Source organism: Martes martes, assembly GCF_963455335.1.
Source record: "Martes martes genome assembly, chromosome: 4".
NCBI classification, from domain to species: domain Eukaryota; kingdom Metazoa; phylum Chordata; class Mammalia; order Carnivora; family Mustelidae; genus Martes; species Martes martes.
In genome coordinates this window covers 99,320,700-99,342,644 of record NC_137891.1, presented here as the reverse complement: position 1 = coordinate 99,342,644, position 21,945 = coordinate 99,320,700, and the positions used below count along the sequence as shown (strand labels likewise).

Sequence of the window (21,945 nt, the reverse complement as noted above, 5' to 3'; positions counted from 1 at the left end):
CATACCGGCCAGCCACATGGAGCCCAGGCAGAGGGGAAGAGAAAGCCAAATTCTCTTCCATTTGTTTCTGGCCAGCACGGCTTTACACTGCTCATGTATGGCTGGCCCATAGCTTCGTGAAGGATTCCTAAAGTCTCAGAGCCGCCATGCTGACTCCTGAATGATCACAGGCCCACCTTCCACTCTGTCTGCATTCAGCAGTTTAGTAAGACACAAAATTTTAGCCTTCAGTTTTTTTTTTTTTAAGAAGACAAATAATCCATGGTATTTTTGGCTTTTCTTTATAGTTCCTTTTCCAGCATTCTAAGTTCCTTTCATTACTCTCATTTCTAAACTTTCGGCTTGCAGCTGCAGACCCTAATCACTTACAAAACTTCGTTATTCAAAGGCCTGGCACCCATCAGAGCAGAATGGAACGGCTGCCTTGCTCCAAGCTCATAGGACACTTGGGGTAAAACAAACCTCATTCTTGTTTTTTGCTGTAGCATCGCATTCACTGTTTTCAGGCTTCCTCAGATGCTTCCATCTTCCTCCTTGATCAAAAGTGATCATAGTCTGGATGGAATTATCTGAATGGGAGAAGAAGGACACTAAGTCTGATACACTGGAAGCGTCTTATGGAATTCAGTTGATCATTGCATATCTCTCTCCTGAGACTACACAATACCAACACAAGTCTGGAGGCCCACAAGCTTGTGACATCCAACGGAACGGCTCGGTGCTGGTGTGAAACTGATCCAGAGAGCACTCCATGATATCTGAGCAAGGCTTCCCACCTTTAGGACTCAGCTGATGACAGGAATCATCTAGTCTGATACTCTTGAAAAGATACCTTTTATCTCCTCACCAACAAAACAGGCTGATGTCCAGTCTCCTTGCTTGCTTGCTTGCCTTGGAAGTAAAATCTACAATGGGAAGGCATCCCACTCTTTCCTCAGAGAAGGCCAGGATACCAGGCTTGTTTTAGGGACTCTCAAGATCTGAATGGGATTTCAATGTATGTGTATGAGTCTGGTGTAATAATTCCTAGTTTCTGTCTCTCCACTACTCTGTATCTGACCTCTTGTACTTTTTCTTTCCTTTTTTCTACAAGTTTCTTCCCTGTTCTATTTTCAATGACATCAACTATTGCAGGTTTAAATTCAGAGGCAATATGCTTTGAGATGTCCAATGAAAATCAAACAAGAAGGTAAATGAAGGACAATTCATTTAGTCAATAAACATTTCTTGCGTGCCTACTATGAAAGCTGCTGTAAACCCTTGGGACTCTGTCAGTAAACAAAACAGGAAAAAAAAACCCCACTTTCGGAAATATACATCCCGGCAGGATCAGACAGACACCAGACACTGTAAACAGGTAAATTATATAGTATGTGAGACAATAAGTGTATGGGAAAAACCTGCTAAAGAGAGGCTGAGTGTATCCGTGAGAGGAGGGGAGGGCAGACAAGCTTCCAACGGGATACCCCGGGCAAGTTCTCATCAGAAAGCAACATATGAGCATAGATGGGAAGGGGCACGGGGTTAGCCTTGTAGCTCTTTGGGGAAACAGAGAACAGTGCCTGCACATCTCTAAACCACATGTGTGTGCAGAGGGCTGGAGTGACCAGAATGCAGTAAGTAGAGGGGAAAGGGGTGGCAGCTGAGGTCAGGGAGGAAACAGGGGCCAATACTGATTAGGACCTTGCAGACCACCGCAAGTAAATAAAATTTACAAATAAAAACAAATAATGCCCCACCTCCTACCAAAAAATAAATACATATTTAAACAAAACCTTAAGAGCCTTTTTATACTTTAGGGTGGTGTGTTTATTTGTACAACTGGGCCTTAGCAAGGTGAGCTCTGCAGAACTACTGAGTAGAACACAAGAGAAATGCTGGCTGGCTATAGCTGTGCCCTCTACCAGGAGAAAAGCAAGCAGTGGTTCAAACTCAGGCTCATTCCGCTAGTCCTGAAGCTCCCTATATAGAAAACTTATTTTTTTTAACACTTACCCTAAACATAGAACTCAAAAAGTCTTTCTTTTTACCTGCTGTTGCTTTACTTTTTTTTAATCCTGTTTACCATAATTTATGTAACATAGAGTCAGAATTTACATGGATAGGTTTGCAGGCCAGGCAAGCAACATTACTACGGGATCAGGACCATTATTCTCCCCCAAAACCTCAACTCCCAACATCTTCAGGAGAAGGACAGCTGTACCCAGACTCACCTTCTGAGAGCACACTTGTTATGTAGACCCCACGGAGGGAGGTCACATTGGTAAAGTCTGTCTCGCCACCTGTGGTGGTGTAGAGATGTCGGTCTAAGGACTTGGAGTAGACAATGCCTCGATCATCTGAGGTAAAGATTGTGCCAAATCCGGTATCTGAAATAGGCAAACAAACAAAAACACTAAGTCTGGGAGGGAACAGAGGGAAAACAAGAGTCCAGCCATAAACATGACTGACCACAGTACGGACTGTGTACATTAGCCAACTGTCTCTCTTCATGATATAGATGCAGACCTGAGAATTAATCATGGTTTGATACTCGTGATTTTCACGTCCACCTTTAATTTCAGCACCCAGCTTGTTGCCTGGAGTATGGCAGATACTGTTTGTTGGATGGATTAATCAGATGTTACAGAAAAGACCTACCCAGATATATTCTGGTGGCAGAGGCAATGCCTTTGGATTCATATTATACATATCTCTAAATCTTTATATTCCAGAACAATTCTTCTCAAACTATCTGTGGTAAAGGATCAATTTTTTTTAAGTTTTATTTATTTAAGGAATCTCTGTACCCAGTGTGGGGCTCGAACTCACAGTCCCAAGATCAAGAGTCACATGATCTTCTGACCAAGACAGGTAGGTGCTCTGGTAAAGGATCAATTTTTAAATTTCTACTATGGCACAAACTTATCCTTTGTAAAGTGTAATAAAAATTAATCATAAGAAGAGTGAAGTACAAAAGATAGACAAAATATGGGGCGCCTGGGTGGCTCAGTGGGTTAAGCCTCTGCCTTCGGCTCGGGTCATGGTCACAGGGTCCTGGAATCAAGTCCCGCATCAGGCTCTCTGCTCAGCGGGGAGCCTGCTTCTCTCTCTCTCTGCCTGCCTCTCTGCCTACTTGTGATCTCTGTCAAATAAATAAATAAAATATTTTTAATAAATAAATAAATAAATAAATAAGATAGACAAAATATAATCCCCCATTTTTTTTTTTTTAAATTTGTCAGAGAGAGAGAGGAGCGAGAGTGAGCACAAGTAGACAGAGTGGCAGGCAGAGGTAGAGGGAGAAGCAGGCTCCCTGCCGAGCAAGAAGCCCGATGCGGGACTCGATCCCAGGACGCTGGGATCATGACCCGAGCCGAAGGCAGCTGCTTAACCAACTGAGCCACCCAGGCGTCCCGTATCCCCCATTTTTTAATGATTAGATTCAATAGATATAAAAAGACTTGGTCAAAGGCTACAGGAGTTTCTCAATGCCTGCTATTGTTTTCTGTGCTTCTGGTAACAAAGAGTTTGCAAACCAGTGTCAGTCCTCTGACCGTTCTTTGAGCAGCAGTGCTCCAGAATACTTTATGCATACACATAAACCACACTACAGAGTCAAAGCAAGGGGCCTTCCTAACAGAGACTACATATTCTCTGTAAGACAGTATATTCAGTAGGACATTAATAAATACCTAGAGGTAAGAGAAAAAGTCAACATGTAAGAAGGAAGTTCAAAGTCAAACTTGAAGCCTACATCTCTGAGCATTCAAGGGCGGGCCGCTGAAAGAGCTCTTACCTCCGGGTTCATCAACATGCATGAACACCATGTCATCATTAGCTGCTAGAATAGAATAGAACTGTTCCTGCCCCACAGAAGGTAGCTGGGCCATGCTCCATGTGTCCCCTTGATCTGTTGACACATGAATCCTTCTTGTTGTATCCTGGAACAAATGCCAATATTTATCTTTTTAATTTTCTGCCAAGATGCCCTGTGCAGGGACATGAATAGGAACCTTATTATTCATAATTATGAGTATCATTATCCATTTCCTCACTAGGTACAACTGTTAAAATTGACAGGTCCCAGTACCAGTTAGCAAAGCAATTTCCAACCCCTAGCAAAGTTCCAGGCCATAGAACAATCCATTCTATTATAACGAAGGTTATCTTGGCTTCCTGTTTGGCTTCTTCATTCTGGTATGGCCCTGTAAGATATAACCTTCCCAAACTCTGACATTCCCATTTCCTTCAACAGAGCTAAAGGGATGATGGGGCCATCTTAGTTTGGCTTTATAGGCATTTACATATGCTTGCTCAGATAATTAAAATGATGACTGCTGCGGGGCGCCTGGGTGGCTCAGTGGGTTAAAGCCTCTGCCTTCGGCTCCCGTCATGATCCCAGTGTCCTGGGATCAAGCCCCACATCGGGCTCTCTGCTCAGCAGGGAGCCTGCTTCCTCCTCTCTCTCTCTCTGCCTGCCCCTCTGCCTACTTGGGATCTCTATTTGTCAAATAAATATATAAAATCTTTAAAAAAAAAATGATGACTGCTGCACAGAAGTTTGGTTCCTTTGAGATAGTCCTGGCATAATCCAAAGAACTAGATAAGTAAGAGTCTAAAAAGGGGAGATGAAATCCACGCTTGGGAGATCACAGGGAAGTCAAGATGTGACACGTCTCCTCTTTAAGGAATAAAGGTCTGTGATTCACCATAATGAAGGTCCTGCACAGCCTGGGAAGTGGCCAATATAAGGGAGCTGATCAGGAGGTATTTATATGCTAAAATGAGTCTGTTAAGGAGGCAGGTAATACTTCCTCTCTGCGGAACAGCTTAAAGTACCTACTAAACACAGTTGGCCAGTGCACAAGAATTAGTCCCAGCGCCTCCTAATGTTAAACACTCTTTAAAATTCAGTGGCAAGTGCATTTGACTTATTTCTCTAGCTCACACCTGGAAGTTCACTTTCAGTCTTACTGTTGCAGGTAAGAACTAGAATTCAAAAGCGTACAGTAGGGTGGTGACCTGGTGGACTAGCGGTGCACCACAGGAGGCCCCCTCCAGAGTGGACCAGTCTGATTCCCACCACAGTTCCATCTCTCGGTGACCCTGAGCAAGTTACTCAATTTCCTCAAATACAAATTGAGGCAAGAGGACCTGCTCCCAGGTTGCTGGGAAGATTCTGTGCAACTGCTGGAGGGAGTTATGTGAAGTCATTGTGTCTACTTCCCCGTCTCCACTCCTGTTCTTTCTGAAGCCACTGTCATCAGTCCATTAACCCCAGTCCTCTGAAGAAACTGCACTTGTCAAGGTCACCGACAATCTCCACTTCGCCAACTAAAGTGGATCATTCTAAGGACTGCTCTAATCCCACATCTCAGCTGAGTTGCACACAGCTGATCATTCCTCCTTCCTGAGATACTTCCTCCACTGGGATTTTGTGGCATCCCTGTCTGATTCCCCACCTCCCTCTCAGTTTTCTTTGCTGGATTCTCATCTCTTTCCAACCCTTCATTGTCACTGGGGTGCTCCAGCACGTGCTCAGTCCTCCAGAAGATATCATCTAGTCGCACAGCTTCATATACCATATAATCCGGGGAGACTCATGCCCAAATGTTACTCGACATTTCTACTTAGGTGTCTAGTGGGCATGTCATACCCGAAAATGAATTCTCGACTTTTCTCCTACAAACTAAGTTCTCTTGCCATCTCAGGAAATGGTACCATCATTCACCCAGTTGCTCAGGGCAAAGATTCTAAAGTTATCTTTGGTTCCTCTCATTCCTTCACAAACCACATCTAATTCATCAGCAAATCCTACTGGCAATACATTAACAATACATGCATGTTCTTACCACTGCTTCACTCGTCCACATTAACAGCCTACCATCTCTCTCACTGCTGTCACGGGCTCCTAGCTGCTCTTGGTACTTCCATTTCTGCCCCTGTCAGGCTATTCCGCACCTACCTACTCTGTTGAAACAGAAGCCAACTTATGCCATTCCCCCACTCAAAGCCTTTCACAGCTTCTCAACACACGAAGAAGAAAACCCAAGGTCTTGGCCCATAAAAGTCTTCTCTCATTTGACCACTGGCTCCCCCTCTTTGGGTCACCCTTCTTTGTGCTCCAGCGATGCGGCCATCCTCACTTTTCTTCAATATTTCCAGCATGTTCCAATCTGAGGGTCTTTGTGCTTACTGTTCCTTCAGCCCAGATGTACACAGAACTACACTCTCCCTTCAGTTGGGTCTCAGCCCATCCAAGCCACCTGATCTAAAACAGGACTACTCCAGTTCCTAGCACATTCTAGTTCCTTACTCTGTTACAGATTTCTTTGTAGCTTTAATCACTACCTAATATTATGTCATATTTATTAGTTTAGTATCTATCTAACTCCCTACTTAAATATAAGCTCTGAGAGCAGGACATTTATCTGTTTTGTTCAATGCTATATTCCTGGGGTCTAGAACAATATCTAGAATACAGCAGGTACTTAATTAATGTTACCTATTTCTATTATCATTATTGGATAGTGAGCAAGTGGATTGCTTTTTTTTCATGTGTCTGTGTCTGAGTAAAGTCCAAATGCTGGGGTTGTGGGTATTCATATGGTGACAACAGGCTGGTGTGCAGAGCCCAGAAGAATCAATCAGCCTCTAGAAAGAATTACCTCCAAATGTTAGTGATACTAAATGCTGCAAAAAGGCAAGAAACTCTGCCAGTACTAGTGGTAAAAGGGATCCATTTGAGACATATTTACAGAAATTTCAGAATTGCCAAAAGAGGCAACACTTACCTTATCAGCCATCACAGAGGCAAAAAGGAAACGTCCCCCAAGACCAAATGAGTAGATTTTCACACCAATGGTTTTGAAACTTTTCCCCAAGTCTGAAGTTCTCCATAATTCCAGTGCCCCAAGGTCAGCTTCTTAAACAAGACAAAATATTAATTAAAATTTCACATACTGGTAAGCCTCCAGCCCAAAACAATTGTTTTAGAATGTTAATTTTATAGCTAAAGGATTTTTAATTCTATGCTTGTTAATCAAGTGACAATGTAAAATGACACAGCATTAGACATAGGGAATTCAGATTTGGGTTTTAATATTGTACATGTGAGGTTCTGCACTGGACAGAATGACAGAGTTTACTTAATTCAAATATAGTGTTGCATAAACATGTCACAGCCACAGCATCCTGTTTTGCTTTCTTCATGGCACACTTATCTTTTTCTATTTTAAGTAGTCTTGTTTGAGTTTTTTGTTTTCTTGCTGATCATCTAATACCCCTACTGGAACTCAAGCCCCATAAGAGAAGCTTGGGTATCTTGCTCTCTCCATCCTTAGAACAGTGAATGGCATATTACAGCAGGTGTGCAAATCAGTGAATGAAAAAATGATTTGTTGAATGAATAAATGAAAGACCATGCTTTCTGCTTTGAAATGGTGCCATGGATTGGAAAGCTGAAATATCACAACACAACCTCCATGCTCTTTTGACTTGTTATTGTTTGTAGCCTAATAATTACTTTATGTAAATACATTGCTAAAATTAAGTACACTGCCTCTCTGTATAGCTCATGTTTTTATTCGATCTAGGCTCAGTACTTTCAAAATTTTTAAAATCTTTGACAGCTATCTTAGCTATTAAAACTACAGGAGACTAGAAGGATCTCTGGTGTTTCTATCTCTTACAACCCAGAACATTCTACTGTGAATGGACCACAGGACATTCTTATTTGGAACTAAAATATACTTACTGCAGGAGCCATTTGCATAGGTAGTAAAGAAGATGGTGTTTTCTGATCCCCTAAAGAGAGGCAAAGACAGAGAAAAGACACGGTTCAAGACTGCTGTCAACAGCAGTCACAAAGCTCTAAGCAAGCTTCTAGTGATAAGCTCCATCCATAGGTGCCAGGCAAAACGGCCTTCTGGGGTGCTGTATGCCGGACTCTCCCAGGCACACTGGTCAAGGTGCCCCCCAGTCTGGCCCAGGATTTCGCCTGTCCACTACTTCACGTGAACTCTTCCAGCTGGTCAGACTGGTCTGTTTACACTCTCCAAATCTGCCTCTTGCATTTGCTGTTCCTGTTTCCGGCTTGAAATGCTTTTTTCTCTCCTATAATCAGATCTAACCTCAGTCTTTAGGCTCCAGCTGAAAATCTAGCTCTTCCATGAAACTTTTCCTGGCACTCCACCTGGAAAGCTTCCTTACTGCAAATTTCTAGAGCAGTGATTCTCAACCAGGAATGACTTTACTCCCCAGGCGACATTTCTGATTGTTGCAACTGAGGGACGGGGAGTTGTTGCTAGTACCAACAGGCAGAGACCAGGGGTGCTGCTAACCATCCTGCAATGCTAGGACGACTCCCCCACAGCAAAGAACTTTCCAGTCCAAAACATCACGAGTGCCAGGGGTTGAGAAACCTTGTGTTCTAGAGCACCATGCCATTCTGTACTAGCCACTTGGCACTCCTTTGTCTCCTATTTAATTATTTTAATAGAACAGTGTACACCTCCCTCTCCTACTACATTATCGGGTTCTTTAGGACAGGTATGAAGTTTTATGCTTTGTTGTTTCCCCTCAGAACCTAGTTCAATGCTTTGCATGTGCTAAATAACTTAGTTCTTTCATCTCAAATAGACAGCTAGGTCAGAGGTTGAATTACTTAAATTCTACCTTGGAAAGGGAGTTTGTAGGACAGTAGGTTCAGAACCTGGCAGTACTTTTGGCTGAGCACCAGCACAAGGGGTGGGCTCTGAGCATGTTCTTTCAGCAATTCAGGCTGTCAACTCCTAGAAATCAAAGATCTAAAAGGTGTGTAAATAGTTATCAGCTGTCCAATTACCTTGTATTTAGACACTAATCAAAGAAACGAGTTACAAAAGTAAAAAAAAAAACCTATAGAGGATACAAAATACCACTTAAAAACAAATTTTAGGGGCGCATGTGTGGCTCAGTAGGTTAAGCCTCTGCCTTCAGCTCAGGTCATGATCTCAGGGTCCTGGATCGAGTCCCGCATCAGACTCTCTGCTCAGCAGGGAGCCTGCTTCCTCTTCTCTCTCTCTCTCTGCCTGCTTGTGATCTCTGTCAAATAAGTAAATAAAATCTTAAAAAAAAAATAAAAATAAAAACGAATTTTAGGGTGTTTTTTTTTAAGATTTTTAAAAAATTTTCAGTAATCTCTACACCTAACGTGGGGCTCAAACCCATGGCTCTGAGATCATGGCACGCTCTACCAACTGAGCCTGCCAGGAATTCCTAAAGGTTTAGCTTTAAAGATGAGTTTTCTGTTTGCTTCTGTTGGCTTTTTTTTTAAGGTCTAACTGACAAATACCATTGAGAGTGCACACTGTGGTGATTTGGTATATATGTATCATTGTGAGTTTTAATGACCAAAACTTACTATAGTCTTACTTGAGCACATCCTATATACTTTAGGTCCACTGAAAGTGAAGCAACTTGTTAACTTAGTTCCTTTAAAATTACTTCCTTCCTGGTAAGACCATATAAGGCACAAACACAATTCGTGAAAATACACAGACCGAATGCAGATGTAGCCTGTGTCCCAGAGCGGGACAGCACAGATCTCATTTTATCAGCAGCTTCTGGGAAAAGGCCACTTGAAGCAATATTTTTTTAATATTTTAATTTCAGTAGATATATTTGGCAATGTATTACACATCTCCCTGACTCCCTAAGTAGAGGACATTAACTATTAAATTCTTCCCTGGGACTATGGGTCATGTTCATGAACATCAAGCATCTGACACTGTAACACAGTGTTCCCATTAGAAGTTCCTGAGCTACGTGGGTCTCTTGATCCGGCACTAAAGCAGCACGTCCTGTCATGGCCTCTCTGGTGTGGCTGCTCTTACAGCTCTCCTGCCTCCGTGCTGTTCTCAGCAGCGGTGTCTCAAGCTGGCCGTGCTGGTTGCTAGCACTCATACCCCCCCACCTCAGGCACCAATCTGCTCTCCACAGGGAAACTAGATGCACAAATTTGCTGAAATTAGTCAAAGAGAAAGAAAAGGTTCTAAACAAGGGTGGGAGCCTAATCAGAACTGTGGTGGTATGAAGGTTTTTAATTCAATTCTCGCTCCATCATCCCCCAAACTCCCCCCAGTAAATCTTTCACAGAAGGGAAACATTAGAGCCCAGCGAGGTTAAGCCACTGACTAAGCCAGTTTTGAACAAAGGTGACCCAATTCCCAAGTAAGAGCTCCTCGGCTGCATCATCTTAAGCAGGGAGGGGTGTGTGTGTTGGGGGGTGTCCCACCGAGAGAGGGGAAGGATTTTGGGTGCACACACAGGGTGACTCTAGAGCTCTGGGGGTTCTCTGGGCTTTCTTCCTGACTTCTTGCTACATTCCACACAGCCGGAATGGATCTCTAGGTGAGGGAATATAAATCTGGCCACAGAGAAGTACGTAAGTCCCAGGTCAGAGCTGTGTGTTATGCTATTCTGACTGATGTCACCTTTTATGGAGAACAAACCTTTGCGGGCAGCAGCTACTCAGTCCTGCGCCCTGTTTAACACTTTATATCCTGATGCTTAGTGAGATTAAGGATTCTTTCCCAGCAGAATCAGAAGTTCCTCCAGGTCAAGATCTGTGTCACACCCCTCCCCTTATGCCCCTCACGGCACCCTGAAGACTACTTGGCATGGAGTCGGTGCTCAGTACTTAGTCCTGTGACTTCTGGCAGCACTGTCGGGATAGGGTTAGGGCCCTGCACAGATGGAGTCTTCTGTTACTCACCATTTGGCCAAACATACTGCTTTGTGGATTTCTTCCCATTTTCCCCCAAAATCCTTGGACACCCACAGGCCATTCTGAAAGATTATAAATGACTTATCAGAATTCCAGCTTTGTCTTGTGCAGCTGCTTATATGACCTTTAATAATTCATATCTAATCATTTGGGATGGTAAACACACACACTGAAGTTCCATCAAGCAGCCTGCCCTCCATACACACTTGGGTGATGGGGGCCCCTTCAGGGTTTTGGAAATTCAGAATAACAAATGCTTATGGAGTGCCTACTGTATGCCAGGCACTGTCCCAGAGGCTGCACTGGGGACACAAAGACAAATAAGATACATTCCTTGTTCTTAAGGAGCTCAGGGTTTAACAAGGGGCGTGGATAAGAATTTGATACAATGTGGTAAGTTACGGAAACACCGTGTCCAGGGTGAGAATAAGGAGGGGAGTGAGGATGCTTCAGAGATGGTTTGTGAAGACAGCTGAACTAGTATTAAATAATGAGCAGTGTAACCATAAGAAGGCAAATGGGGAGATGGGATGTTATTGCACAAATACACAGTAGTACCAGCCGAGGCCAGAGGGAATAAAACATCACAGCGCAGGCAAGGAGTTCAAAGCCTTCAGACACTGATGGAGCACAAATTCCAAGGTGAGGAAAGAAGGGGCTCATGCTAGGGAGAGATGTGAGGGCCAGCTCACAGAGGGCCCTTGGTTTTACTTTTTTTTTTGAGAGAGAGAAAGAGTGTGCGCACACACACACACACGTGAATATGGGATGTTGGGGGCGGGGAGTAGAGGAAGGGCAGAGGGAAAAAGAGAATCTTATGCAGGCTCCATGCTTAGCATGACACAGGGCTCAATCTCACGACCCCAAGATTCCCAAGATCACAGAACCTGAGCCAAAAATCAAGAGTCGGACACTTAACTGAAAAGCCACCCAGGCACCCCTCAGTTTTAGTTTTTTAAAGGTATAATACTTGAATGGCAACAGGAGAGATGGATTTCAGACCAGAAACAGGAAAAGGAGTAAAAAAGTAGTGCCCCATTAGTTCATTGAGAGTTAGTGAAGCTCCAGGGCCCCTGGGGGGCTCAGTTGCTTAAGTGTCTGACTTCGGTTCAGGTCATGATCCCAGGGTCTTGGGATCAAGTCCCGTGTCAGGCTCCCTGTTCAGCAGGAATTCTACTTCTCTCTCTGCCTTCTCATGCTCACTCGCTCTCTCTCAAATAAAATCTTAAAAAAAAAAAAAAAAAAAGAGTTAGTGAGGCCCTAAACCACACCTGTGAGGAATAGGCTCAAGAAGAATTTAGAAACTAGATTCGGTAGAACTGGTAGCTTTTTCCTGTAGGGCAGAGTGTGTGTGTGTCTGTGTGTGTCTGTGTGTGTGTGTGTGTGTGTAATAGGGGAGAAGCAAGACAGAAATCTGAAGTCCTAGGAGGAAGCCAGAAATATGGATTTGAGAATCTTACACATTACAGGGGCAGTTACAATGGTCAGAGGGGAGGAGATTGCTCAGAATGAAATGAGCAGTAGCAACTTGAGGGTAGATTGACAGGAGTTTATGAAAGAGACCAGGAAGGAATGGTTAGAAGGTAAGAAAGAAGCCAAGGAAGCCAAGTTCCCAAAAGGAGAGACTGGCCATTTATTTTCAAATGTAGCAAAGGCTGGGTAAGATAAAGACTGACAATGTCCATAACACTGGCAACACAAGCCCACCGGGCCCAGACCCAGTGGAGGTGGGACAGAGATGTCCTGGTACAGCTGAAATTATAAGGAGCTGATCTAGGCAGAATTTACCTACAGTGCTCCCCCACTCTTACCCACCCTTCTTCCTTCTGTAACTCTTTATTCCTCTGATAACGTTCACCTCCCAGCATTTCTAATTTACCAAATCCTACTTGGAAATATCTGGTATCACCTATTAATTATATCTTAGTACACATTGGTCTGTCTTCTCAACCCTGGGGTTTTTTTTGTTGTTGTTGTTTTAAGATTTTATTTATTTATTTGAGAGAGAGAGCAAGTGGGGGGAAGGGGAAGAGAGAGAATCTTTTTTTTTTTTTTGAAAATTTAATTTATTTATTTGACAGACAGAGATCACAAGTAGGCAGAGAGGCAGGCAGACAGATGGGGGAAGCAGGCTCCCTGCTGAGCAGAGAGCCCGATGCAGGGCTCGATCCCAGAACCCTGGGATCATGACCTGAGCCGAAGGCAGAGGCTTTAACCCACTGAGCCACCCAGGTGCCCTGAAGAGAGAGAATCTTAAGCAGACTCCACACTCAGTGCAGAGTCTGACGCAGGGCTCAATCTCACAACCCTGAGATCATGAGCCAAGACCAAGAGTTGGGTGCTTAACCGACTGTGCCACCCAGGCACCCCAACCTTGATTATTTATAACTCCAACTTACCCTTAACTGGAAGAAACTGAGATATAAAAGCAGACTGTGACTACCTCTTCTTGAGGACAGCGTGTTTCTATAATCTCAAGACACCTGGTAATGGCAATGGGGTTGAATTCAAAAGGGGGTTTGCTGGGGTGCCTGGGTGGCTCAGTGGGTTAAAGCCTCTGCTTTTGGTTCAAGTCGTGATCCTTGGGTCCTGGGACTGAGCCCTGCATCGGGCTCTCTGCTCAGCGGGTAGCCTGCTTCTGCCTCTCTCTCTGCCTGCCTTCCTGCTTACTTGTGATCTCTGCCTGTCAAATAAATAAATAAATAATCTTTTTTAAAAAAGGGGGGGGTTGCTGATTCTGTTCATTCCTCTGGGGGTCTCTGTGCTCCCTTGAAGGGCCTAGCTCAAGCTGCTGGAGGCTGACTTCCTGGAATTGTTGCTTTAAGATCTGAAGCCTACCCAGCAGGCCAGTTTCCTTCCTCTAGCCTCCTTTGCCTAAACTTAACTTTGATCTTCTTGAGTCTTCTAGCCTTCCCTCTGCTCAAAGATCTGCACAGAAGGACCAGACCCCAGACGGCTCTTTATCCTCCCCATGCTACCCCTTTGCTCAGCCTGGCTTGTCCACATTGATGACCCACTTTCTGTCCCCACAGCAATGGCTCTCAAATTTTAGTGTGCAGACTCAGCTGGGAAGGTTGTTAAAAATACTAGCCACCTCAAAAACAAAAGTCACTGGCGGACTATGTCTGGACCAGGGCCAAAGAACTGCATATTAAAAGAATCTCCCAGGGGGTTCTAACTGATGTTGCAGGTCAGGAGACCACACTCTAAGAAGTAAGATGAGAAAGAACCCTTGTAAATGAAAAGTATAATTATGATTATCACAGTCTAGCAACTCAGCCACTTTGGGCCCTTAAAGTCGATGGTAAAGGAGACTGGTCCTCCAGGAAAGGAAAAGTGAAATGTGCTCCCCATAGAACTTTCAGAAGAGAGGTGGGAGGGTCAGGGAGGGGCACAGGTTCCTGGGGACAGTATAGGAATATGGTAGGGGATGCAGAGATTTAAAACTCTGGATATTTAATACAGGAGTATCAAAGATAGAAATCAATATGCTTTATATACTGGGAACTAACAAAAAAAAATTATGAAGATGTGGTTTGGCCATAGGAATAACACCATCAGGAGTTTGACAGTTTATGCTTGTCCCTTGAAACACAAGAATGATGACATTAAACTGTTTTCTAGTTCATTACTCTGATAGCACACTGCATCTACTCACTTAAAAAAATGTGTAATGACAGCTAGATATCATACTTGTCTGGAATAGATAGTACACGAAAATCATGCCCTTTACCAAACTGGAAAATAATGCAAAAAATACAAATTCATGCCTTTAAAAATCACTAGAAAGCAGTCTAATATAAAGGCATTTCCTATAGGGTTCTTTTAAAACAGTATATTTTCAGTTTATAAAAATGCAAAAAAGCAACACAAGTTCCTCAACTCTACTCACTTCAGTGCTGAGGGCTAAAAGATAATCAGAATTCTGAGGGCTATACATCATCTGAGTCAGAGGATGGAAAGGGAGATTGGTCTGAACAAAGTTCTTCGCAAAATCTGACGATCTGAAGATTCTTCCTCCGTGACTTCCTCCAGACACCTCTGCTGTTAAAATCACCTGATGAGGAAGAAAAAAGTTCAGATTCAGAGTATAATACTATAAAAGCACAGAAGTTCTTACACCATTTTCACCAGATATCCGTTAAGAAATTTCCAAAAACACAAAGAGTTATAAAAACAGATTATTGGTATACTACACTCAAGTATTAGTCTTATTAACAAATATTATCCTAAATTGAAATAGTGCATCATAACTGTGAATTTAGCTTGCTCAGTTTGAGATTAGCTAGTTGCCCAAAGCTAAAATGTTGTTTTGTGGATTATACATTGTGATGCCAAACAGCTGCTACATAATTTTAAAGAGTTTGGCTAGATCTTGGATAGGGACCCCCCCCCCAAAAAAAAGAACCTGTGTGCTGAATTCCATTCTTTGATGAACAGCACTAAATTATGTTTAATTTTAAAACGCGCTAATGGGGCGCCTGGGTGGCTCAGTCGTTAGGTGTCTGCCTTTGGCTCAGGTCATGATCCCAGGGTCCTGGGATCAAGCCCTGCATTGGGCTCCCTGCTTTGCAGGAGGCCTGCTTCTCCTCCCATTCTTCCAGCTTGTGTTCCTTCTTTTGTTATGTCTCTCACTGTTGGATAAATAAATAAAATCTTAAAAAAAAAATAAAATGCACTAACAGCAAACTAAATATATTGCTATATACAACTGGACCAATCCAACATTATTATCTGACAACCCTATGTGTGGCATTAAGCACAGCTTCATATGTGTGTGAAAGAGTCTCACCTTTCCAGAATTCTCAGGACCAATAGCCATGCCAAACTCAGTCCGAATGAAGGTGTTATTGATGAGATTTGTAATATCCTTAAAGTTCTTTCCATAGTCCTCACTGAGAGGAAGAAAAGCAAGACACATTTAGAATGCAGCGGTCAAGGACACTTCCGGGAGTCCTGCCTGGCTTCCATGCATGATCCCTGCCCACTGCCTTGGCTGAGGCACTCACCACCCTCCCCTGAACAGTCACCTGCCTCAGGGGTTGGATCCCATCTCTAGCTCCAGTGGTGGGCCTGATTAGTCTGACGGACAGTCTTCCCCCTCACCAGCGAGGGGTCAGAAATGGGAGTGACCCAGGTTGAGCCAGTAAGACAAAAGGGGGAAATTTGGGGTCTTTGAGGAAACACGTTTCTTTATCCTTAAGACAGCCACCCGACAAAACGATGTCTTCCTTCGCTGAGGGGTTCTCAGTCAGCACATTCCTGCCTGCCAGCCCCCACCACAACCGCAAACATTTGGCTGTCAGGAGACGTTTATGATCACAACCCAGTGGTGAGATGCTACTGGCATCTAGTGGGTGAAGGCCAGGGGTGCTGCCACACATCCTATAATGCACAGGACAGTTTCATGACAAGAAAAAATTAGCTGACCCCAAATGTCAGTGACCCAGAGGTTGGGAAACGCCAACCCTGTAATATGTGAATACAAAGCAAAAAACTGCTACAGACATTTTGGCACAATGAGAGCACAACTTGAAAAATAAGCCAACAAAAGTGAACTGCTGAGGGAATTCTGGAATTCCAGAGAAGCAGAGCCCATGACACTGGATTGAACTAACACTGAAGCCCATCCTTCTTCTGTATTTAGTTATGAACCATTAATTCCCTTATTATTTAAGCTAGTTTGGGTTGGGCTGTCTGCTAAATGTAGCCAAAGGCCTCCAACTAATCTAGTCACGCATAGCCCTAACGATAAAGCTACAAATGAAGGCGCAGGAGTCCTGAGGTCCCCCCACTCCCAGAGGCTGCCATACCAGGCACCTGTATCCACAGTGTGCCTCGCACAAAACAGCTAGGAAAAACAAAGTTAATCTCATCTCTTGGGTTGTTAAAGCCTTTTCCAGAAGTTCATTCCAACAATATTTTTGAGAGGTATTCAGCTTTGTGTTTCGATTTTGAAAACTAAAAGCAAAAAAGTCAGTAGCTATCTACCTCTGCTGGGTTTCATACTGTGTGCAGTCTGCTAAAACATGATAGAGAACGCAGCATCTCAGCAGAAATCTAGACATTCGTCAGTGAAGATGGCTGTGTGTGGCCAGTTAGTTGCCCGCTGATAAATGCAGTGTTCGCTGATAGGGTATATGACTTCACAAATGGTACAGTTCGGGTAGAAACCTCCACAAATAAAGAATCACAGAACCGTGGAACACAGAAAGCGAGAGATGCAAGGGACTGAGGAGAACATCTTGTCCAACTCCCTCATCTCACAGCTGAGGAGGTTCCCGAGGAGGCAATTTGTCAGAAGGCAACCAGTTAATTAAGGGCAAAATTGAAACTACAATGCAATTCTCTTAACTCTCAGCCCCATACTAGAGGCAACAATGAATTATTTTATTTGTAAATAAAATTCTCTTACAACCTGTAGACTTCCACGATCTTGCCAGGGCTGGTGTCCCTGCAGTAAAGACGGGCTAAGAGGAAGTTGAGCCAGACAGGAAGGCAGCGTCTCCGAGTGTTCGTGGAGGTCCCTGACTGCATGCTAAAGCAAACCACACCTAACTTCAAGTTGTCTGAAAGACTCTTCCTCAACAAAACAGGGATTAGGCACCACCCAACTGATTCTTTACTACCGTATCCTTGGCTTTGGAGTACAAAAAGTGTTCTTATCTTCCGGATAGCAGGTCAAAGGGATTATGCATAAACAATTTCTCGCTCTACAAGGTACAGATCCTTAGTCGCTCAGACAACCGTCTAAAGGGGTTTGTAGTGGCTTGCTTATCACCAGCTTACAAATCTCCCCTCCTTCATGACATCCCCAGGGAACCTCCACAAACCTGTTGGCAAGCCTGCTTGCTTTTGAAGAACTTGGCACAACAAACACAACCCTGCCCTTTAGAAAAAGAGAGCAACATGAGCAAAATAAAAAATCATCTGCAACTACACTACTTTAGCCACTGAAAAAAACAACTGGAGCACAATGGACTAGTATTGACGGGCTAGGATTTATGCAGGGTTCTGTTGAGGCCATGCAAGGCCAAGGAATATATTTTAATATAACACTTTATTTTAAAGTAGCTTTACTGGGATGCCTGGGTGGCTCAGTTGGTTAAGCAGCAGCCTTCCGCTTGGCTCATGATCCCAGGGTCCTGGGATGGAGCCCCACATTGGGCTCCCTGCTCAGCAGAGAGCCTGCTTCTCCTTCTCACTTTGCCTGCCTCTCTGCCTACTTGTGAGCACTCTCTCTGTCAAATAAATAAATAAAATCTTTAAAAAATGATTTAAAATTAAAAAAAATAAAGTAGCTTTATTTGGGGGCACCTGGGTGGCTCAGCTGGTTAAGAGTCCAGCTCCTGGTTTCAGCTCAGGTCATAATCTCAGGGTCTTGGGATTGAGCCCTACATCAGGCTCCATGCTCTGCACCTGCTTGAGATTCCTTCCCCCTCCCTAACCCTCCCCCTTTGCTCCTGCCCCTGCTTAGGTGCTCTCTCGCTAAAATAAATAAATAAAATCTTAAAAAATAATAAAGTAGCTTTATTTTCTATCAGCACACAACATACATCATGAAGAGGAAACCAAAGCAACATCTTGAAAAATAAATCTACTTTTCAAAATCCATAGGGTAATTAATAGTGTCATAAACAGCAGTCAAACGATAAGTAAATCCTGTGAAACCATCTGCTTTAGAAACAAGTCTTTTGAATAGAAATAACCAATTTCTGGTTGCCAAAAATAAAGGATCACTTACACATATATCTGTGCTGTAAACACTCATAAGAACATGCACATACTTGCAGCTGAAGAAAAGTGTTAAAATACAAATATTTTCAGAATAGAACCCAATACCTTCAAAGAACAAGATCTAGACATTATTAAAATAAATGAAAAAAAAAAAGGAAGTAATCATCATATAGGACTTCGAGTAAGACAGAACATCAAAATTCCTAGTAGAATGAAGCACTCAAAGGATTTTTTCCCATAAGACTCATATTGACACTCAACCCAAATGTCAATACTCAAAAATTATATCCCTGTTTTTGAGGACTTTTCATCTATAGTCTATTGGAACTTGTAACACCAGGTATCTGAACTACAGACATTTAATGAAAAGTAACAGTATGAGAGTTCTACAGTATCTCAGATAATCTTACATTTTATTTTCCTTGACAATCAAACAAGCATTTGGGGTGTCTGGGTGGCTCACTCGCTTAAGCATATGACTCTTAACTCAGCTCAGGTCATGATCCACCCTGAGCATGAAGCCTGCCTAAGATTCTCCTCCCTCCCCCACCCCCCTACCTCATGTGCGCACAACACATGTGTATGTGTGTAAGCAAGCACTCTCTCTCTTAAAACACACAAACAAGCAAACAAACAAACACATACAAGCATAGATATCCCTGTTTTGTTGGCTTTCAGGCCTAAACATTTCTGTTTCTTTAGTTTATTTTTGCCATGATTAAGTCACTATAAATTGCAACATAAAAGCAACAAGGATGACAACAAACTTAAAAAAAAACAACCAACCTACTGTTTTCTAGTTTTCACTCATCAGGAAGCTTACACAGTAGATCCTTACTGTTCCTAGGTTTCTATTTACAAATTTGACTGCACACTCAAATGTATCTGTAACCCTCGCTCCTGGCACTTTTGCAGTCAATAGCAGGCATGCGCAGAGTGAGAAACACAGAATGAGTAACCCAGTATGCGCATTCCCAGCTGGAGTCTGAGAAGGGGACACTCGGCCTTCTTGTGTCAGCTCTTACACTGTCAATAACTGTCTTCTTCACAGTCTATTTAGTGCCATATATTTTGCACTTTTGTGTTTTTTCTTGGTGATTCTGCTGTTTCGAACAGCACCCAAGCACAGTGTTCGAGGGCTAGTGTTCCTCAGCACGAGAAGGCTTTGATGTGCCTTATGGAGAAAATACGCAAGTTAGAAAAGCATCTTCTCGGCATGAGTTGGTAACAAGCTCAACGTTAATGAATCAACAATACACATTAAATAAGGTGTCTTCTTTCAACAGAAATGCACATAAAACAAGATCATGTACTGATCAATGAACAAAAATGAATGGTGTGATGGGGCACCTGGGTTGGTTGAGTGGGTTAAGCCTCAGCTCAGGTCGGTGATCTCAAGGTCCTGGGATCAAGCCCAGCATCGGGGCTCTCTGCTCAGCAGGGAGCCTGCTTCCCCCTCTCTCTGCCTGCCTCTCTGCCTACTTGTGATCTCTGTCTGTCAAATAAATAAATAAAATCTTAAAAAAAAAAAAGAATGGTGTGAGCAGAAGTTTGTGGGAGCTGAAATCTTTCTTTCCTCTGGGAGCAATGGTTTCGTATCTCCCAATTCAGGATACATGGGAACTCTGCAGAACAATGACAACCAGCGGTACTGAGACTTCCAGTTAAAAGATCAACAGGGAGAATGTAGCTTATTAAAATGTGGCAACAAAACAGCAGACCTGAAATTACAGACAGGCCAGTAAAATAGGCAGAATTTGAATTCACATTAAGCTGAACTCCCAATACTTCAGTCTTTCTCTCTCTTTTTTTTTAACCCCCAACTGTCTAATGCTACCTTATGTCTTTTTAATATTTTATTGTTTTATGCTTACTGAAAAAAGGATGCATGTTTTCTGTAGAAATTTTGAAAATACAAGTGGGAAAACAAAGGAGGTAAGATATTGTGAGTAATCAGAAGGAACATGAGTATGCATCTGGTGTCCCTATTTGGCTTTGGTTGACAAGGCAATTCTAACATGTATTTTCATGGGAATATTTCCTCGATGATGAAAACCACCTAGATTCATGATTTTTATATGCTCTAAGTTCGTAAAAGTGAAGCTGTAGTAAAAAGTCATCATACATTTTAATAAACTTTTTCTTTAAGAAAAAAAGCAATAAAATATATTTTGTAATGAAATTTAAGTTAAAATTTTAACTAAAAATGCAGTCATTATTCATAATCTATTGCAGTGAAAACTGGACCAAGCATCTCATTAAAAAGGCTGTCATATGGGGCACCTGGGTGGCTCGGTGGGTTAGAGCCTCTGCCTTCAGCTCAGGTCATGATCTCAGGGTCCTGGGATCGAGCCCCGCATCAGGCTCTCTGCTCAGCAGGGAGCCTGCTTCTCCCTCTCTCTCTGCCTGCCTCTCTGCCTACTTGTGATCGCTGTCTGTCAAATAGATAAATAAAATCTTAAAAAAAAAAAAAAAAGGCTGTCATACAAGATGTCCTGGAGAAGCCAGTTTAGTGCACTTTGCTTTAATATCTGTTGATATCTTCGCATTAACCTTTTTGGTTTTTTTTTTTACCTCAGGTAAAATCCTTAAAAATTTACATTGACTATGGAATAAAATTTAATGTGAAATTTAATTATCTCAAGATGCCCTTACTCATTTCCAAAGGTGGAACAACTCTCAATAGTAAATAAAATCACAAATAAAATAGCAGCAGTTTTATTTTTTTTAAGATCTATTTATTTATTGCGGGGAGGGGCAACGGGAGAGAGAGAAAATCTCAAGCAGATGGCGGAGCCTAAGACGGGGCTCCATCTCAGAACCCTGAGATCAGGACCTGTGCCAAAATCAAGAGTTGGACACTTAACCGACTGTGCCACCCAGGTGCCACAAAACAGCAGCAGTTTTGTGGTGAGTGTGTACAGAATTTTGATGTAGAGTAATGCTAAAATGTGTTTCATTAAGTTGATCTTACAGTGAAAAGTTAGACTCAAGAGGCCCACAAACAAAAGCGTGCAAAACATCTTTCAGTTGCCAAACACCAAATTATCATCTTAATCACAGGTATAGTTTATTTCCTTTTTAACTTCACATTTGAAAGAGGCACGTGTACTTTACAATCTATTGTGTAAATTATTCCTTAACAGAGGATCAAAATTTAAGCTATTCAAATATAACTCCTTTAAATTGAAGGTATTAATATATTAATCAATTTTACCTAATCAGCAATGCCTAGGGAGGTTATTTATTATTTCCCCCATCTTCCCACAATTCTTTTTTATAACCTAAAGGCCGAAATATATTTCCCTCTAACACGGCGTAGGTAACAGGCACAACTTCCTTCTATCCTGTGAGCCTCTGGGCCGTAAGACTGAGAGCAGCTGGCACGTGACCAAGTGCTGTCTATTTGATTCCCAAATGAACCTTTGACCACATAAGATTTAGTACAGAAAGATAAT

General features: G+C 42.7%; 1 protein-coding gene across 3 annotated transcripts in view; it reads right to left on the bottom strand.

The window, feature by feature from the left end:
- Window positions 1-21,945, bottom strand: part of SORT1 (sortilin 1) — a 64,740-nt gene that overhangs the window by 17,977 nt on the left and 24,818 nt on the right. For 2 of the 3 annotated variants that reach the window (XM_080801058.1, XM_080801060.1), the window contains exons 4-11: window positions 15,543-15,645; window positions 14,643-14,807; window positions 10,739-10,812; window positions 7,739-7,788; window positions 6,777-6,907; window positions 3,779-3,923; window positions 2,214-2,369; window positions 463-569 (exon numbers count right to left, since the gene is read on the bottom strand). In XM_080801058.1, the coding sequence (XP_080657184.1) occupies window positions 463-569; window positions 2,214-2,369; window positions 3,779-3,923; window positions 6,777-6,907; window positions 7,739-7,788; window positions 10,739-10,812; window positions 14,643-14,807; window positions 15,543-15,645 (931 nt within the window). The remainder of the gene's footprint in view (window positions 1-462; window positions 570-2,213; window positions 2,370-3,778; window positions 3,924-6,776; window positions 6,908-7,738; window positions 7,789-10,738; window positions 10,813-14,642; window positions 14,808-15,542; window positions 15,646-21,945) is intronic. The other variant, XM_080801059.1, reaches the window with a different exon arrangement.